We start from the raw sequence: 21,040 nt of genomic DNA on the forward strand, positions 1-21,040 counted from the left end.
TAAGGTGAGGTCTTGTCTTGGTTCCGAACGGCAATTTAGAGATAGGGTGAGCTAGTTTGCCGAACGGCAATTTGGAGCTAAGGTTGAGGGCAGCTTACGGTTCTCAAAGATCTTGTTGGAGTGTGCCGTTCGGCAGGCAAGAAGAGTTGGAGTGTTTGCACGGCTAGGTTTGTTGTCGTGGATTGGAACAGCAGTGCGTTCGGCAAGGCGGCTCAGCAGCTGGAGTTCGGCAGGTGGTCTTGCCATTCGGCAGAGGACTTGGCGGCGGCTGGGTGGTCTCGAGGCTGGCGACTTCGGCAAGTGACGAAGGTCTTCGGTAAGGCAGCTTCGGCAGTGTCGAGCTGTGCCGCAGCTGGAGCAAGTTTTGGTTTTGTTGGGACCTTGCCGTTCGGCAATATTGATTGGGAAGTTTTTGTTTTCAGTCTTCGGCAAGTCCTGTTTAAGCAAGGCAGCAGCACCGATTGGATTTGGAAGATCCTTGCTGTTCGGCAAGGCTGGGCGGCGGCACCAATTTTGAGTTTGAAGACCCTTGCCGTTCGGCAAGGGCGATTGGCAAGGTCAGCGGCACCGATTCTTGCTTCGCACATCTGGGTGGCTAGCCCTTGCCGTTCGGCAGGTCTTTGGCCACTGTAGGCGGCGTCGATCAAAGCAAAGGTTGTGGGCAGTTGCTTCGACAAGCGGCAGCAAGGCAGTTGGGAGCACGGCTTCTGGCGAAGCTGGCTGGACAGTTTTGGTGAGCACGGCGTCGCGCAAAGAGAGCTGGCGGGGTGCGGAACCTTCGGTGCGTTAGAGCGGAGCTAGACCGTCCAAACTCGGCAGGTGAGTCCCCCATTTGTTGCTTCCCGGGCCTTGCCGTTCGGCAAGTCCAGCCATGGTATATGTTGTGAAACGTATTTGGGTGCCTTGATCAAATTTGGCCTAGCCTTGTACTAGGGTTGGGCTTAGGAAATGGTCTAGCACACTTGGAATTGTGGAGACTCCGTTTTGTGTTTGCACGGGCCTTGCCGTTCGGCAAGGTCCCTAAATTTCTCCCGATTGTATTTTGTTTCTTGTTTGTATATTTGAAAATTGAATTTCAAATTATGTGTAGGTACAAGGGATTTAGGAGGGAATATGAAAGGGTGCTAGGGTTTGCTCGTGAAACGAGGCGTGGGTACCCTTAGTTGGCTACAAATAGGAACTTGGAGTGGTGAAGGCACCACACTTGAGTTGAGTTGAGAAAAATTGTGAGAATTTGAAGGAGAGGAAAGGCGATTTCCGGCGATTAGTTTGTGGTGGTGCTTGTGGCTGAGGTGATTTCCGGCGATCCATTCGTGGTGCTACGAACAAGGTTAGACCTTATTTCGCTAGAACCTTTGAATTGAAATGTATTGTTTTGAATGAACATGTTGAAGGCTAGGAAGAACACATTGAACATGAGCATGAACATGATGAACACGTTGAACATATGTATGAACATGTAGAATTCTTGCCTGGTATGAAGATTTGGCAAATTTTTGTTGTTGTGGTTCGATCCTCCTTGCATGTGCATTAGTTCCTTTTTCTTGTTTTTGGCAAATTGTAGATGTCTGAAAGTTCTGATAGAGAAAGTCCTGACCCTCCTGCCTTTGGTGGGGATAACACTGAGAGTGAAGAGCCCAGCCAATATATATGTTCTGAAGAGGAAAGTTCAGAGACAGAGGGTATGGTAGAAGGAACCATAGAAAGTAGGATGATAGGGCCTGGGGGTGAGAGGGCTGAGCCATCGGGAGACTCTGGGCCGGCTGCATATAGGGAGATGCAGAGAAATTATATAGAGTTAGAGGCTATAGCAAATCGGGTTCTAGCCTTGCCTCAAACGCAAGAAGTGGGTTCGAGCAACCAGGCATCACCATCAGGGTCTGTGGGTATAGCCGTGGCTTCGGTATCAGAGGGATTAGACATCTGGGTTGGTGTCCCGTTGCCACGGCGGAATACACTTACAGAAGCGAAATTGGCCCAGCTACGAACAGATTTTTGTGTGCCAGCTTATGTGGGCTTGAGGTTACCCACGGAGGCTGATGTAGTCAGATATCCCTCGGATGGCTCCGTGATGATTTTTACAGATATGTATCGGCATGGCTTCAGACTACCGTTTCATCCGTGGGTTCAGATGATGTTGGCCAAGTTGGGGTATGCACCGGGGCAGTATAATCCCAACTTTTGGATTCTTCTTCATGGGGTGTACATCGCGTGGTGGTTGGCTGGGTTGGGGGAGCCAACGTTCGAGCAGTTCATGTACTTGTATTCTATTTCGAAGCAGCAGGGGAATTTTGGCGGGGTACAGGCGAATTGCCGAAAGGCGAAGGAGAGAGGCTATTTTATTGGACACAAGCCAACGACGCAAAAGTCCTGGAGGAACAGGTGGTGCATGGCTTATGGGAACTGGGAGAGTCCGCCAGGGAAGAGCGTTGTCCAACACATTCCTACCCACTTCTAGTCTATAGGTCCTTGGCCCCATCCCTTAAGATTGTCTAATGCTTGATTGTGTTGTCTTGGCTCCTATTTGTGGTTCTGTATTTTGTCTGTGCCAGTATAAATGGCTAAGTAGTATCTAACCTTTGGTGCAGGTTCAGTGAAGTGGGGGCCTATCTCCAAGGAGCAGGAAGACGAGGTTGAGTGGGTGAGGGCGCAGCTGTCAGAGACTGAGCGTGAGTGCGAGAACCTAGTCACGCAGAAGAATTTGTTTGAGTCCGGACTCCTTCAAGGAAGTAAGTACCTGGGTCACACTTATGAGTTGTGTGCTGAGTCCTTTGTGGTTGTGACTAATGTAGTTGTTTTGTTTGTTTGGACAGTGGCTGGCATCATAAGGGGGAGCACGAAGGTGGCCGTAGACATTGATGAGGCCGAGATGCAGAAGCGGCTGAGGGAGTCTCGGGCCAAGAAAGCTGAGAAGAGTGCTGGAAAACGACCCAGGGATGATGATGAGGGTCGGGTCGCGGACGTGCTGGGGAAAAGGAAAGCCTTGGAGGAGGCTCATCAGCATGTGATGGGGTCAGGGCCGAGACTTCCGCCCTTTGATCTGCAGGCACCGCCGAAGCTACCCTTCGGCATGGAGGACGTGTTCGCTGAAGGGGTAGAGAAGGTAGACTTCGGCAGGCTACGCCAGCAGAAGAAGGAGGTCAACCTGGCTATGCACCGGCAGGAGGTGCCTTTAGTGAACGTCTTCCTGGAAGGCGTGAAGAGCGACCCTGAGGCTCTGGCGAGGACTCCAGCTTCTTCCTTCATTGACTGGGCCCAAAAGACGATCCTCACCTCTGCCTATGTAAGTGTTTAGGCCCTTTTTGAATGTATTTGTGTTGGATTATTTTTGTGTGGATTGACTAACATGGTTTTTGTTTTGCAGGCCTTTGGCGAGATGTACGTCAGCATGGCCAAGGCTGACAAGGAGATCCAGAGGTTGAAGAGGCGGGATGAGCTAGCCAAGAGCAAAATGGCGGAGGCGCAGGAGGCCATCCGAGAGAAGAACGCCTTGCTGGTTCAAAAGGCGGCCCTGGCCAAGGAGGTGGAGGAGCTGAAGAGATCGAAGGCCGAGGAGGTGGCTGCTGCCCGAGTCGAGGCGATTGAGTCCTTCCGATCCTCAGAGGAGCTGAAGAGCTATATCATGGACCGACTGGTTGATGAGCAGCTTTGCTGGGAAGATAGGTTGGTTAGGTTCAACCCCTCGGTGGAGATTAACTTTGACACCAGTGGTGAGCCTCCTGCACAGATCCCTCCTGCTGATGCTAGCGCCCCGACACCAGAGGCTGAGCCGGCCAATGAGGATGCCCCGTCGACCGAGTCTTGAAGGCGTTGCCTTCGTTATGTGTTATAGTGATTTTGTACTTTAGTGATTGTGTTGGAACACTGTTTCTTTTGTTTATGTATGAACACTTGTCCTTGCCTGGAGCAAGGGTGTTTTTATTTATGATATGAGACTTGTGTGATATCAATTGTGCTAGTAAAGTAATTGCCATGTGAATGCATGAAAATGAGCCGGAGTCAGGCGTTTTATTTAAATAGGTGCCGAAAGGCAGAAGGTACAAGTGGTCTAGGGTCTAGATACCTTACTTCTACCTTACAGTAAATAATCAAGACCAAAGTATTGTCCTAGGGTCTAGATATGTTTACTTGTAATAGTACTTGAGGTGGTCAGCATTCCACGGGTGAGGCAGCGTCTTGCCTGTGGAATCACGAAGCTGATAAGTGCCGGGGCGGCAGATTTTGATAATCTCATAAGGACCTTCCCATGTAGGGCCGAGGGTACCTTCGTTGGGATTTTTGGTAGCCAAGGAAACTTTGCGCATGACCCAGTCCCCAATTTTGAAAGCACGGGGCTTGACTCGGGAGTCGTAATATTTGGCGATCCGTTGTTTGTACGCGACATTACGCATGCTCGATTGGTCCCGGAGCTCGTCAATGAAGTCGAGGTTGAGGGCCAACTGCTCGTCATTGGCCGTGGCATCGTAAGTGGAGGTTCGGTATGTGGGCTGGCCAATTTCTACCGGAGCCACGGCCTCGGTTCCAAATGATAGGGAGAACGTCGTTTCACCCGTGGATGTGCGGAAGGTGGTGCGGTAGGACCAGAGTACTTCTGGGAGTAGTTCGAGCCAGCAGCCCTTGGCTTTGTCAAGTTTTTTCTTGAGGGTCTTCTTGATAATTTTGTTCACGGCTTCGACCTGGCCATTGGACTGAGGATGGGCTGGGGAGGCGAAACACAGACGAATCTTGAGGTTGGAACAAAATTGTTTGAATTTGGCGTTATCAAATTGCCGGCCATTGTCGGTGACGATGGAGTTGGGGATGCCGAAGCGACATACAATGTTTTGCCACACAAAGGATTCGATGCGAGCCGCAGTGATGGTGGCCAAGGCCTCGGCCTCAGCCCACTTGATGAAGTAGTCTACGGCCACGACTGCATACTTGACTTGGCCCTTGCCCTCTGGCATAGGTCCAATGAGATCCAGTCCCCATTGGGCAAATGGCCAAGGGCTGACGATGGCAGTCAACGGTTCAGCCGGGAGTTGTGGAATGTTGGCAAATCGCTGACACTTGTCGCATTTCTGGGTGAATTCCTGGGCGTCAGTGTGGAGCGATGGCCAGAAGTATCCTTGGCGGATTACCTTATGGGCCAGCGAGCGTGCGCCCGAGTGGTTACCGCATATGCCTTCATGGATTTCTCGAAGGACATAGTGACCCTCCTCCGGAGTCAGGCATCGGAGGTAAGGAAGGCTGAAACCCCGCTTGTATAAGGAGCCGTTAATGATCAGGTAACGAGCAGAGCGATGGCGAACGCGTCGTGCCTCTGCCGGATTAGCCGGTAGTGTTTGGTTCTGTAAGAACTGGAGGATGGGGTCCATCCATGTAGGGCTGTGATCAATAGTGCAGATGAGTGGGGCTTGTGTGCTGGGCTGGGCCAAAAACTCGATGTGGATGTGGCGACCCATTCCTTGCTCCAAGGCTGATGCCAACCTGGCTAGTGCATCGGCATGGCTATTCTCGGAGCCCGACACTTGCTTGATAGAGTAGGCGTGGAAGGTCGCCAGCAAGTGCCGAGCGTGCTGGAGGTAGGCCGTCATAGAGGCATCCTTAGCCGTGAAGTCCTGGTTGACCTGGTGGACCACGAGTTGTGAATCGCTGAATATCTGAATTTGCCTGGCGTCCATCTCTTTGGCTAATCGAAGACCAGCTAAGAGTGCTTCATATTCGGCCTCATTGTTGGAGGCTTGGAATTTGAAGCGAAGGGTGTACTCGAGGGCAACCTTGTCTGGGGAGATGAGAACGAGGCCGGCCCCACAGCCCTGGGCATTAGAAGAGCCGTCTACGAATAAAGTCCACAGGGGCTGGGTTAGGTCGAGATTGCCTTCGGTGGGGGTTTGGTCTTGGATGGGAGGGGGATTGGGTTCGGTTGTGAGCTGGGTAGCTGCGGAAGCTCGGGGCTCCGTGAATTCAGATAGGAAGTCAGCAACGGCCTGCCCCCTCATAGCCGGGCGGGGTTTGTAATGAATATCAAACTCGCCCAGTTCAATGGCCCATTTGACCAGCCTCCCAGAAGTTTCTGGGTTCTGCAACACCTGTCGGAGCGGTTGGTTGGTTAAGACATGGATGGTGTGAGCTTGGAAATATGGTCGGAGGCGTCTTGCCGAGACGACCAGGGCGAACGCCAATTTTTCGATGTCCGGGTACCGAACTTCGGCATCTTGCAATGCTTTACTAACATAATGCACTGGGTGTTCCGCGTTATCTTTTGATCGGATGAGCACAGAGCTAACAGCCGAAGCTGAGATGGAGAGATAAATCACGAGGATGTCTCCGTGCTCAGGGGTTGACAATAAAGGGGCCTGGCCCATATATTCCTTGAGCTCGCTGAAACCCGTGTCGCATTCAGCAGTCCAGGTGATGTTTCTTTTGGTGCCTTTAAGGGCCTTGAAGAATGGGGCGCAGCGGTCAGTGGCTTTGGAGATAAATCTGGTCAGGGCGGCGACACGCCCTGTAAGGCTTTGGATATCTTTGACCGTCTTAGGTACCGTCATGTCTAAGATGGCCTGGATCTTTTCTAGGTTGGCTTCAATACCCCTTTGGCTGATCATGAAGCCAAGGAATTTGCCGGAAGCCACCCCGAATGCACATTTGGTGGGGTTAAGCCTCATTTTGTACTGCTTCAGGATGGTGAACATGGCAGAGAGGTTGGGGATGTGTTGGTCAGCCGTGCGACTCTTGACTAGCATGTCATCGACATAGACCTCCATGGTATTGCCAATCAGGGGGGCAAAGAGCTGATTCACCAGACGCTGATAAGTAGCCCCGGCGTTTTTAAGGCCAAAGGGCATCACCTTATAGCAGTAGAGGCCGCGGTCCGTAATGAAAGAGGTGTGGGCCTGATCTTCGGGGTGCATGAAGATCTGGTTGTAACCTGAATAAGCATACATGAAGCTGAGGAGGGCGTGGCCGGCTGTGGCGTCGACTAGCTGGTCAATGCGGGGTAGCGGGAAGCTGTCCTTTGGGCAAGCCCGATTAAGGTTGGTGTAGTCGATACACATGCGCCAGCCCTTTCTTGGCTGATGAATCCGATGCTACTCAATCGATCCACCTCCGCCCTCATGGCCTCATAGCGCTCGGGATCATAAGCGCGACGCTTCTGTCTGACTGGTCTGACGGCAGGATTGACGCTAAGCCTATGGGATATGATGTCTGGTGATATGCCAGGCATGTCATTGTAGGACCATGCGAAGACTTCAGAGTTGAGGCGGAGGAAGGCGACCAGGTCGGAGCGAAGCTCTGGCGAGATGGAGGTGCCGATCCGGACTTGTCGATCCGGGATATCGTCATGGAGGGTAACCAGCTCCAGGTCCTCCATGGGTTCGGCCTGTGGTGCGATGGACTCCTCCCTTGGGTCTTCAGGTGGTTCTGTGCCAGCTTAAGGAGGGGTGGGAGCCTTGGTTACTGCTAGGGCTTCACTCCTAGGTTGGCGATTGGTGGATTTTACTGCTGAAGCATAGCAGCTTCGGGCCCCGAGTTGGTCGCCGCGCACCGTGCCTGGGCCATTAGGAGTGGGAAACTTCAACAGCAGCATATGCGTGGAAATAAAAGCCCTCATTTGGGCCAAGGCTGGGCGGCCGAGGATGACGTTGTAGGCTGTGGGGCAATCGACGATAAGGAAGGGGGTAGTGATCGTCGTCCGCTGGGGTGCGGCCCCAATTGAGATAGGGAGATGAATGCTGCCAATGGGCTGGACCACATCACCCGAGAAGCTCACAAGGGGTGTGATGCTTCGGTCGAGTAGGTGAGGCGGGACCTGGAGTTCATTGAAGGCCTCAGCAAACATCGCACTGACCGAACTGCCAGTGTCCACCAGGATACGCCCAACGTCGAAGTTAGAAATGTCAGCCCGGATAATGAGTGGATCATCATGGGGGAGGATAACACCACGCTCCTCCTCCTCGCAGAAGGTAATGGGGGCCCAGCCAGTCCTGTGGGTCTTTGGCAAGCGTCCCTGCTCAGTGCTGAAGACCTGGTGCACATAGGTGGAGCGGACATAATGTTTGATGGAGTTGTTGGAGGTGCCAGCCAGGGTAGGACCTCCGCTGATGGTGGAGATCATGTTGATTTGTCGTTGGTAAGGGTTAGGCGGGGCTGGTATGTTGCGCACATAGTTGTCCAGCTTACCCTCCCGGATGAGCCCTTCAATTATGTTGCGCAACACAACACAAGACTCGGTGTCATGGCCGCTGAATTGATGAAAGCGGCAGAAGACCCTCGTGTTTGGCATAGGCTTGTTGGATGGTCTCCGGGGGGGTGGCTTGGGGATGATGGGGGCTTCACGCACCAGGACGTTCTCATAGGTGGTGTTGAGGGTCGTAAAAACCTCAAACCTAGGCCTGGGTGTGAAGGGAAAAGGGCCCGATCACCAGGCCTAGGAGGGTTGCCTCCGCTAGAGTGGTGGTGGTTGCCATGTCTGCCACGTTTGTTATTACCGAAAGGGTGCTGGTAGCTATCCTTCCGCTTATGTTGTTGGTTGTCCTGGGTACTCAGGGCAGGGGTAGAATGCTGAGGTGGGGCTGGGGCGGGTGCTAAAGCAGGTGGAGGATCAGCGAAAGCGTTGCGCATCAGGTTAGCTGGGCCACGCTTGGAATTGAAGTATTCAGCCTTAGCATGGACCGCTGCCTGCTTCATCAGCTCTGCATATGTGTTCCAACTGTTGCTATGAACCAGGTAGCGGAAGTTGGACTCGCGGAGGCCGCTCTTAAAAGCGCCGAAGGCAGCGCGATCGTCAGTGTCTGGGCAGCGGGAGTACTCATGACTGAACCGAGCTGCATATTCCCGAAGGGGTTCGTCCTCGGCCTGCCTAAGCATATACAAGTCGTCGGCTGAGTATAGGCGATCAGTCTGGATCATAAAATGGTCCAGGAACGTCTGCTTGAGACTATCGAAGGAGTTGATGGTGCGGGGGTGGAGCCTGTAGAACCAATTCAGGGCCGCGCCGCTGAGGGTGGAAGGGAAAAGGAGGCACATGCCTTCATCAGTGAGGCCTTTGCACCCAAGGGCAGACTGGAAGGAGTGGATGTGGGTGAGAGGGTCCTCCGTGCTAGTGTAGAAAGCGATGCGGAGTGGCTGGAGATCTTTCTCCTGGTGGTAGTGGAGGATGCGTTCGGTAAAGGGCCCTGGTCGTGGTTTTGCCCAGAGGGGTTGATGGCTGCGATGTTGTTCGCTTTCCAGGCGCCAGACCTTTTCAAAGAGAAGCCTCATGGCCGGGTCGGCATGAGGAAGAGTTTCAGGTGCCAAAGGCCTGGGGGCGGGGCACACAGGGACTGGGGATTGTTCCCAATTTTCCAGCGCCCCGGTGTGGTAATTTGACCAGGTCTCTGAATTATAAAATTCCCAAGTATCCGAGTCCCCGACACCTTCCTCGTCGGGTATGCGGACGGGGGCTGGCGAGGGGCCCAGGTGTGTCACCCGTGGGTCTTCGAGGTTGACAGGGATAGGGATCGGCCTTGGCTGACGGTCCGAGAGGCGATCCCTGCAATCTTGGTAGATCCTGACTGGTTCATGGGGCCGGTCCCTCGGTGGGGGAACGCAAAGTGGTCGTGACTGGGTTATCTCCGGATGAAGGTGGTCTTTACCCTTGCGGAGCCTAGCTTGGGCCGAGGCACTGTGGCTGGAATGTACTGGCTGGTTCGGCTGAGTAAGCCCAACGTTCTGGGTGAGGTTTTGCTGGGCATCCTTGGTGTGAGTCCTTTCCCAGTTTCGCTTTAAAACACGGTAGTCATGTTCTAGCTCAACGTTCCTGCAATGAAGGTGCTCGTATTTTTTCGACATTTTAGTGACACTGTCACGGAGGCGCTCCACTTCTGCCTGGAGAGTGGCATCTTCCGAAGATTTCCTTCTAGAAGTACCATCGCGGGGGGTATGACGCTGGGTATCGCGGCTATCCTCGGTCGGCATAGCAGAATGTGGGGTGAAGAAGAGGCGACGGGGCCTGAGGGGTGAAGGAGCCAGCTGGGCTGATAGAGAATGCGGGGATTCAAGTGTCGAATTCCCACAGACGGCGCCAAACTGTTGATGCTCAAAATGGCCCGGCCAATAGTGAGTCCAACTTAGTGATTAGGTATGCGGGGTCTTCAGCAGGGAAGAGAGCTGAGGCCCTTGGTGAAATATAGGTTGATGGGAAACCTGCAGAAGACAAAGTGGGAGAAGCAATCGTTAAGCTTCGGACACCGGTGTGGTGCCGGCCGAAGGCTCTCCGATGCCTAAGTCAGTTACAAGTAGTAATTCTGGCAGAGTAACAGTAAAAGTGGGAGAATAGTTGTCCTTTTTACCTGGGTACTGTTCCCTATTTATAGGGAGGTGAAAGTAGGAGGTTTGCACAAAGTTCCGATGTGGGACTTTGTGCAAGTCGTCGTGGTGGCGACACGTGTCCTGGAGATTAGGTTTGGCAGCTGGGAGCTTCGGTAGGTGTCTGGCACCTCGGAAGTGTGTCTTCCTTCGGCACAGGAGAAGGCGTGGCTGCCTTGGTGCTAGTCACTTTGGTGTTGGGTCTGCTCGGTTCATTATGGTGTCTGGCACCTCGGAAGTGTGTCTTCCTTCGGCACAGGAGAAGGCGTGGCTGCCTTGGTGCTAGTCACTTTGGTGCTGGGTCTGCTCGGTTCATTATGGTGTAAACAAAACATGTGTGCAAAAAACATCATTATTAAAAAATATAAAGCAATAGAAAAATACCTTATCATTACAAATTATGATATTTGCACACACTAGTGTCACACGGAAAACATCTGAGTTAGTCACAGTTGTATGTAGGTGTTGTGTGTCCCACTTAACAAACTTGGGAGGTACATCCACTTTATCCCTTAATGGCTCAATCAAATGCATTTTCTCGCAAAACCAAAACTATGTTCATTCAATAATTGTAAACTATGGGTTTATCTAAAGGAATAACAAAATTAGAAACAACCAAACCCACTAAATATACGTATCGGTAAAGCAACAACGCATCCGGACACAGATGCTAGGTTTTTCCAGTCCTTCATGAGTTGTCTTTCCAAAAAGTCTAATGTCGCCTTGGCCCAATTATATTTTTGCATTGTGCGTACATCTTGGCAACGTGAAACTATGCTCCAAGAGGCAGTGTTGCCACTATTGCATAACAACAATGTATTACAGAAATGCAAGCACACAAGGCATACAAAATCTTCATATTCTTGTTTGGTATTGCCTGTAACTAACTTGCACATTACAGATTCAATATTTTGCCTACTAACTCGTTCAGTGGTTTCAAAGTTTCTTTTAACAAAATCTGCATTATCTTTTGAACTTCGTTTATTAATATTTGTCTCACAACTAACATTAGGTAAACCAAGCAGTTCCTCAACATCAAAAGTAGTGAATTTTTCACGCCTACCACTAAGTGTGAAGTCTCTAGTTGTAGCGTCGAAACATTGAATGATTCTGATTATATCTACATATGATTTCTTGCATGTGTTTTCATTGACCAAACTTTCACCAAAAGCTCTAAAAGACCCCAAAAGGGTGTCTCCCTCATAATCTCACGATGTTCTTTTTGAATACTCAATCTCAAACCATTAAAAACATTAAAAAAAATGGCCAAAACCAAATTTGTATTGCATTTTCCCAAACTCTTTTATGTTCAAATCCATCTTACCTACAAACAAAACGTCACAAGTCCACTATTATCATTTTTCGTGTAACTACACTAGTATGTCAACGAAAAACACCTATTGTCGTACCCATATGTGCAAAAAAATATAGTTCATATCAGAATTTTATACCACTCAACAACAACCGTGACCAGTTCAAAAAATTATAGCAACAACCGGAAAATGAATGGTTTACTTAAACATTTTTACATAATCTCAAATTCCTATTTATTGTTGGGTTTGTGGTCTGCTCTTCCTAATTTAGTGTACAAAAAAAAAAAATAAACAAACAAACAAAAAAAGAAGCAAACTTCTAAGTATGCACAACAATAAATAAATTTCTTTCATATGCATAACAATCAAATGACTATTCCTAATTTAGTGTACATAAAAAAATATATATATAAAATAAAAAAATAAAAAAAGCGAACTTTTAGATATGCACAACAAGTACATAAATTTCTTTCATATGCATAACAATCGAACGACTATGCATGAAAAAAAGAAGCAAACAGAGTAACTCCATTAGGAGTAAGAACACTTACAAAAAATGATACCCAATAGCACATAATCGAAACACGCAATTTACCTACTCCCCAAGCATGCCCATCAAATATGACCCCATAATGTACTCACTCATACCCATTTGTAGAAATTACTTGGACCTTATCTACTTACATCTCCTGTATTATCTACGTATGGAAAAACAACACTTGTGTGCTCATATTGGAATTTCACCGAACACGTGATGTGCGCAAGTAGTTGTAGGTAAATTATTGGTCTGAAGCATTTACATAAAAAAAAAAACAAAAAGATTAGGCATAATTTTATGTTTAGGCATGAAAATACAATTGGTCTGAAAATTTCATATGGTAGAGTGGCATCAGCGGACGTGAAAAGAACCTTAGAGAAATCAACAACCACCTATCCTTCCTTTTCAAAATCTTGCTACCGCCGATTATTAGGATCCAAAACTCCACATAAATTATTCATTCGTGCTCATGTCGAAGCATTTTTATGAAAAAAGGAAGTGTTACGATCTCCATATTACAGCCAGTTCACGCAGGAGCATTGTTGCCAATAAATTTCCTCTAGCTCTAGCATCTTATCAAGTTCACATTCAGTTGTTTTTCACTATTGAGAGCTTACATCAGAGGGGAGGAGCCAATTTCAATTGTCCAAGCTTTTGCTGTAAACTAGAAACTTTCTTTTTTGTGCTGCCAAACTTAACCTATTGCCACTTAGTCAAATCTTGAGCACATCTAGAAATATTGTGGATAGGGTTCTCACCACTGGCCCATGCACACCGAATTACCTCACCACATTCTTCGTCCTTGGACCACATCTTTTCAAACTAGAGTCGTCGAGACCCAAAGGTCGCATCGTATCTATGTCACCCTATTGATATACCTGAATAAGAATTGGATGATTGTTAGAGGAATAAACCACCGAAAAGTGAGTAGTGAAGTTTCCCCACTGTTGCAGGAAGGGTAGATTCCCAAAACCTTTATTTAGCGGTGCCTGAACATTAGCCGCATTTTTCGGGTAGTTGCTCCAAGTAAATTTATAACTTGTAAATGGAAACTGGAGGAGAGAACAATCAGAAACAACACATTTAAAATCCTCCAATTGGCTCTCCATCCTTAAACGATCCCCACTCTTCTTCGTAATATCAAGAATCTTATTATAATCACTACAACATAACCAGGGTCTCATATCCACTCTACTCAAGTGTCCCAGTAACTCCCATGAATGATATCGTTGAGTAGACTCCAGGTGTCTATAAAAACAAGTAATCCTATCACTACCCTAGAGCACTAAACGAGTTAGGCCAAGTAACCTGAACATCTATATGACCCGCAGAAGAGGATATCAGTACCACTTGCATTCCATGTTTCCATAACAGGCACAACCTTTTCAGAAAGACCAATCTATGGAACACAATATACACCTCTAACCCCTAACCTAGTTACCAATTCTCCCATTTTAACCGTAGTCATATGGTTTCAACAAGGAAGATCAAATCCGGCTTCTTTTCCTGGAGAAGATTATTCAAGTCTCGAAATATTTGTTGGTTGCCAAACCCCTGAACGTTCCAACTGAAGACCAATATTAAGATCGAGGAGACCCCTTAAGGCTAGTCTCTTCCGCCTATTCAGTAACATTAATAAGGCAAAGACGTCGTCTGCTATAACCAATAGAGCCGACATCTTCATTCTACTCCCTCTTTAGAAGCTCACCTTTTCATTTGCCTTTCCCCTAGAGACACTCCCTTCCATTGCCGTTTTCACGCACTGTGTGCCATGCTTTCTTGGTCTACCCCTTCCCCTCTTCTTCCCTATACCCTCAGTCTGTCTAATCAAGGGCATAAAGTTGAAAGGGTCAGATGTAGAGTTTTCAACCATATCAAACATTTCAGACAAGTAGCCAATTGAAGCTCTGCCATATTGTTCACGTGAAACTGCGATTCGTTAGCCCTAGTAAAGCCAAAGAACCCAACGGATTTTCTAACCATGTGGAGAAGACAACGTGTTGGGTTTGTGGTTTCCCAGTCATTTGTGACGCCAAAGGTTATGTGATCATGTCTGAACAATCCACTCCCCATCTAACAAATCATAAGCCGGCAAAGGAGACAAGACATGCCTAACCCCACCTTTCTGAGTATTGAAGGGAACTTCATTGAATAAGGTATCATCTCCCACCATAGTTGCTAGCCACCAGCTACCTCTTCCCCCTATTATTTCCTAGTTTTGCAAGGGAATGATGTCATGTTGGCTTTAATGTATGGGCACGATGCTATTCTATATATGAAAATATATTTCCGGTCATAGCTAGCAAATCACTGAAGAGCATAAACTAAGTAAGAAGGATTATGCCTAAACTACGTGTCAAGAATTAGAAGATTTTGAGCAAATAAGGATTCATGCCTATAACCTGTTGCAACCTAAAAAACATAAAGTGCTGAGAAGTGTTTCTTCCTTGGCCACAATCGTTTTGATGCAATCAAGATTTAGCAAACCACCCACTTCACCAACATCATTTGCACTTGGCTGCAAAGGTCACCATGCTAGCACGCCACACATTCACTCACCCAAAGAAGGACATTAGTTGCAATCTTTCTCTTATCCAAAAATTTTCTACTTTATTATTTATCATTCATAAAGGAGCCGAGATTATTCGAGCTCAACAAATGTCAAGTCCAAACCTTAATTAGAGCACATATCGTTCTCGAATGTTGACATTGGAATCCAACTCAATGAAAATTCTGAGAAGTGAAAAACACTCGACCAATTATTGAGAATTACCATAATCCCATCCCCATGATGCCGTAAGTGCTAATCATAACATCGCAACATTTACAATAAAACATTCAACTGTTTTACCAGGAGCAGATCATATATCCCTGAAATTGGTGTCGCCTCCATGTCCCCTTCCTATTTGCTTGACATATGTCTATCCACTTAATAGAAAATTAACACTATCAATTTTAAATAAAACTTAAAAAATAAAAACAAAAAGGAAAAAAAACAAAAACAAAAACCTAGCATTAGGAGCCATGACCCACGACCCCCCACCCCTTAACCCCAACAACCACCTAACATCACCACTCCAAACCATCGAAGATAGCCCCCTGTCCTCCTCACTGACACCCCAACCCCTCATTGAACCACCATTGAATCATGAGTGGCAATCCTCAACTTTCAACCATGCTGACAAAGATCTAGCATCACATTTCTCCTATAAACCCTACAAACCCACCCCGATCAACTACCAAAATTAATGTTGCTCATATCCAACATGAAATACTTTCCATGAAATTTTTTAGGATCCTCAAAAGTTCCCCTTCTTCGGCGACTCTAACTTCAAGTTAGAGAGGATGATGATTTTTATATTATTTTTTATATTAAAAAAAAATAACCTAATAGTGTTAATCTTCAATTAAGTGAGTGGACATGTGTGAAGCATATAAGAGCATTTCCAGCATTGAGGGCTGGAAATGGCAGCCCTAGCAAATGGTAGGGGCCACCAAACCGTGCAAGCCCAAAGGCAGATCGAGCTCGAGCTCGTGCCCAAGGGCTGATGGCATAAACCCTATTTTCCGCCAACAGCTACAAGCCATGTGGTGCATACTAGTGTGTTTGATCCTAATTTCTCCTCCAATCCAACAGTGTCAAAAAATTAGAAATGAGTTTTCAAAAAATACCAAAAAATTCTGATTTTTTTTCTGTCTATAAATACCTACCAATATTCTTCACTTTCCACACCAAATTTTCTTCACTTTCCAAATTTCATTTGTGCAAAAATATAAATGTCCTCTTCCATCGAAGTCGAAGGATCATGGACAACCATGGAAGGTGTTCTGTTGTGTGAGTGTTGGGTCTAAGTTGGTCATTGCCAAATCACAAGCAATGAGATGAAGTTCTCTCATATATGAAGAAAATTCATGCCGAAATTTGTGAAAGATCGGGTTCGAGTTGTACAAAAATGGCCTTGGTTAGTAGGTGGAAAATTTTGAATAAAGAGTTAGGGAAGTTGAGAGATGCGTTGGTAAAAGCGAGGGACAATGTTAAAAGCGGCGAAATTCTTGGCAACAAGGTAAATTTTTGTAATTGCCATTTTATTAAATTTAATGTCCTATTTTTTGAAATTTTCTTACATGTCTAATTTTTTTTTTTTTAAAATTATAGATTATGCAAACACAAATGTTGTTCGGTGCCATTGGCCAAGGCAAAAACTCTTTCAACAATCACTAATGTTGGGAGGTTGTGAAAAATTGTTCAAGATTCAAAATTATTCCCATGGGTCCAACTGTTGTGTTGAATGAGATATCGCTCCACTATTCACAGGCATCAGATTCACTGGTGGAGTCCCTAATGAATCAAGACTCACCAATCCAAAGGGAGCCGAGGCTTATTGGGAGAAAGGCGGCAAAGACCAAGAGAGGGAGTAATTCGACCAATGATTGTGCAAAACCATTAGGTTGTATTGAGAAGTGTTGGCATTTATTAATTAGTTGTATTGCTTGTCTTTTATTTAATTAGTTGTACTAAACTTGGAGTGGTTCCAAGCATTGAGTCACTAGTCATTTTATTTTGTGACAACAATGGGGCTATAGCACAAGCCAAGGAACCAAGGTCTCATCAAAGATCCAAGCACATTCAGAAACGCTATCACTTAATCAGGGAATATGTTGCTGATGGAGATATTAGCATGCTCAAGGTGGCTTCAGCAGACAACATAGTAGATCCACTAACAAAGCCTATGAGTCAGCTTCAGCTGGACCAACACATAGAGAAGATAGGTGTTAGACACATGTCAGATTTGCTTTAAAGTGCAAGGGGGAGATTGTTAGAAATATGCCCTTAAAGCCAACTAATTATGTAATAGTTAGAGTTAAGGAATCTTTGATAAATAACATGTTATGTTATCAATGGGCAAGAATGGTTGTTTTATACATTAAATCATCCTCAATATATAGAACAACCATAGTCCAAGGAATACACAAGTGGATATGAGAGCTATGTAATGAGATTGCATACGTGGGACTTCTCATCATCTCTAAATCCTGAATATGTTCCTGGTCATAGGAATATTAATTGGGCGTCAATATTCCGCAAAGACCAGTACACACAGTATCATCTCTATATGTAGGAAATGGCAAGGTCTTAAGTCATTAAGTGTGGAGACACATCGATATGTGTGTAGGTGCTTGTAGAATAACAAGGACACTGAACGCGATCCAACACATGAGTTACAGCATGGAAGTCTTTACTCACATGTCAAGTTGGAACTCATAAATTGCATGGTGCAAACTAATCCTTAGACCTGAGGCATCATAGATGTTTTGTGGCTATGTTGTTAATCTTTGGGGGCACTATACGGTCATGTTGAATTAGGTATAGCTTAAAGGTGCTCATCGGGATTCTCAATAGGGTCATGGAAGCAAATGACTATTTATCTAAACTTAAGAAAATGCGAAGGCTTTCTATTAGTAGTAGTGCATATTCCCAATCTCAAATAAAAGAGTTTTATGAAATTAATTTGATTTGCAAAACAAATAGAGGGAGTATCATACAACTACTAATATGATTTAGAATAATAGTTGTCCTAGGCCAAGTAGTTTAATTGGATGAAGCATGTTTATGATGAGACCTTAAACCCTCAATTTACTAAATAAAGTAGAAAGACGATTGACTTTTTGAAAGCTTAGTCTTGCCCTTCCACCATGGTGAATTCCGAATAGGCTTGACCCTTGTGAAGGCTTTGCCTCATACATGAGGGGTTGACAACAAGATGTTCTTGCTTAGGAAGAATTCATTTATACATTGGATGTTGCAAGGATAGGCTCAGACATGGACCAACATTCTATTATGATGAGGTTCATGATTGAATCACTATACTTTGCAAGAATGGTGGGCTAATACTTAACTAGTACAATGGTGTCTCGCAATAATATTTGGGAGTATACATTTGCTAAAGGCCAAATTATATGGGAACTCACATCATGATGTGAACAAGTAGAAGGACTCTCTCTTTATCATTTGTGTTATCCCAAGATCCTATTATGGTGTGGTGATCCAAATAATAAGGAGCCCCTCATCCTGCTAAGAGAAATCTTATAGAAGTCTCTCGTATTCCATTTTTTAGGGATTATGAAAATCGTTTAAAATAGTGGGAGGAGCCATAGAATTTAAAAATCCTAAATCTATGGCATTAACCAAAACAATCTAATTTTATTTCTATTATGTTTGTAGATACTTTTGTAGATCCTCATTCATAACACATTACACAAAGCAAGCCTCAAATGATCCATATAATGTCAAAAGGGATTAGCTTCCATAAGGATACTAAAAAGAAGAAGATATGTAATGTACATCTTTCATGCACAAGGAACAAAACTTATGAAGAGGGCAATTTTTTCCTTGAGTCAGTAATGGCAGTTGAAACTTCCACCTGGATAATGGATTCAGAGCTAGCAGACACGTTTGCAATACATTGCAAGGTCTAGCAGATCATAGGAAGTTGTCAAAATGGGAAATAGTGCTACGTGTCAGTAATGGTACCCAAATATCTGCAAAAGCAGTAGGCACTTTCCACCTTAAGCTACCACATGGGGAGACACTTGAACTTAAAGAATGTCTTTATATTCCAAGTTACGTAAAGAACCTAGTATATGTTTCAGCATTGTTGAATGAAGATTACACTGTCACATTCAATAGAATCGGATGCTATTTACAACAAGGCATGCGAATCATATGTAAATGTACTATGATCAATGGTCTCTACCAAATTCAAATTGTGGAAAATAGCAACTGCTTGATTGAGATGCTAGGACCTAAGAGGCCCAGCGAAGAACTCAATCCGACTCAAGTTTGGCACCTAAAGTTAGGACACGTTGGCCAAGATAAGATCCAAAGAATGGTCAAATAAGGATACCTTGAATCTTTGGGTTCAGTCCCTATGCCCACCTGTGAATCCTGTCTTTAAGGAAAAATGTCAAACTTTCATTTTTCAAGAAAAGAGGAAAGAGTCACTGAGCTTCTTGATTAATCCACACTGATGTATGTGGGCCATTGTCCACTATCAACGAGTGACTTTTCTTACTTCATTACGTTCACTGGTGATTACTCTTAGTTGGGCTATGTATACCTAATAAAGTACAAGTCCGAGGCCTTTGAAAAGTTCAAAGAATTCAAGAACGAAGTTGAAAAGCAAATCGGAAAGAGTATCAAGATTCTAAGATCAAATTGAGGAGGAGAATACTTGAGTACTGAGTTTCTTGAATACCTCAAGAAACATGGCATCCTATCTCAGTGGACTCCACCTGGAACTCCACAATTTAATGGTGTCTCCGAAAGGAGAAACCGAATGTTGATGGACATGGTCCGATCAATGATGAGTACTACTGACTTGCCATTATCATTTTGGGGATATGCATTTCAAACTACAGCATACCTGCTAAACAGAGTACCTTCCAAATCTGTGGCCAGAACACCATATGAAATGTGGTTTGGAAGGAAGCCAAGTCTCAATCATCTTAAGATATGGGGTTGTTCGGCTTATGTCAAGAAGCATGATATTGACAAGCTAGATGTTATATCAGAAATGTGTAGAAATCTGGAGATCTGCAAGATTTCTTGAGATTGATTTTGCATTGGATGACACTGTGTGCAAAAGGTTGAGCTCAAGGAAGAGTCTGGAGAGCCTCATGAACCTGAAATAGAGTCTGATCCAGTTAAGGATCTAGTCCCTTTACCCACACTCACCCAACCTCTATGTAGGTCTGAAAGGATTAGTAAAGCACCTGATAGATATATGGGCTCACACCATGTTCTTCTCATGGGAGATTACATGGAAGATCCTAAAACCTACATAAAGGCAATGTTGGACATTGACTCAAAGAAATGGTAGGAAGCCATGAAGTCTGAGATGGATTCTATGTATGCCAACCAAGTCTGGACTCTGGTTGACCCTCCTGAAGGTATTGTACCAATAGGAAACAAATGGGTCTTTAAGAGGAAGAAGGGCTCAGATGGTAAGGTGGAGACCTATAAAGTTGGATTAGTAGCTAAAGGCTACAAACAAAGAAAGGGAATTGACTATGAAAAAACTTTCTCTTCTATAGCAATGATAAAATCCATACGTATATTTCTCGCCATAGCAGCATATTATGACCACGAGACATGGCAAATGGATGTGAAAACGGCTTTTTCTAAATGGCCACCTTCAGGAAGAAATCTACATGGATCAACTTGAAGATTTATATGTAAACATTAAGAGAAGAAAATATGCAAACTTCAAAGGTCAATCTATGGACTGAAGTAGGCATTAAGGAGTTGCAACATTCATTTTGATGAAGCCGTTAAAGGTTATGGTTTTAGCCAAAATGAAGATGAACCTTGTGTGTACAAGAAAAACAGGGGGAGCGCAGTAGTATTCCTCGTACAATATGTAGATGACATATTAATGTTTGGTATTCCTCGTACAATATGTAGATGACATATTAATGTTTGGAAATGACATAGGCATGTTGACCTCTGTGAAACTATGGTTATCAAAGACCTTCTCAATGAAGGATCTGGGAAATGCATCTTACATAGTGGATATCAAGATCTATAGGGATAGATCGACAAAACTAATTGGATTATCTCAATCCCTGTATGTGGACAAGGTGCTCAGAAGATTCCAAATGGAACATTCCAAGAAAGGTTTTCTGCCAGTCAGACATGGTATTCACTTGTCTAAGAGCATGAGCCCTAAAACCCCAGAAGCAGTGATACAAATGAGCAGGATCCTATATTCCTCCTCAATTGGGAGCCTAATCTATGCCATGCTATGTATGAGGCTGGATATCAGTTATGCTGTGAGCATCACAAGCAGATATCAATCAA

General features: G+C 45.5%; 2 protein-coding genes across 2 annotated transcripts; one reads left to right on the plus strand and one right to left on the minus strand.

The window, feature by feature from the left end:
* Nucleotides 2,545-3,805, plus strand: LOC109948020. Its single transcript, XM_020559917.1, has 2 exons — nt 2,545-3,283; nt 3,365-3,805. Exons 1-2 carry the CDS (start codon nt 2,870-2,872, stop codon nt 3,803-3,805), a joined length of 855 nt encoding a protein of 284 aa, XP_020415506.1. The 5' UTR covers nt 2,545-2,869.
* Nucleotides 4,125-7,354, minus strand: LOC109948021. Its single transcript, XM_020559919.1, has 2 exons — nt 7,088-7,354; nt 4,125-6,995 (listed from the first exon to the last, which is right to left on the minus strand). The coding sequence occupies exons 1-2, from the start codon at nt 7,352-7,354 to the stop codon at nt 4,125-4,127; spliced, it is 3,138 nt and encodes a 1,045-aa protein (XP_020415508.1).

Source organism: Prunus persica, chromosome G3 (genome assembly GCF_000346465.2).
Source record: "Prunus persica cultivar Lovell chromosome G3, Prunus_persica_NCBIv2, whole genome shotgun sequence".
Classification (NCBI taxonomy): domain Eukaryota; kingdom Viridiplantae; phylum Streptophyta; class Magnoliopsida; order Rosales; family Rosaceae; genus Prunus; species Prunus persica.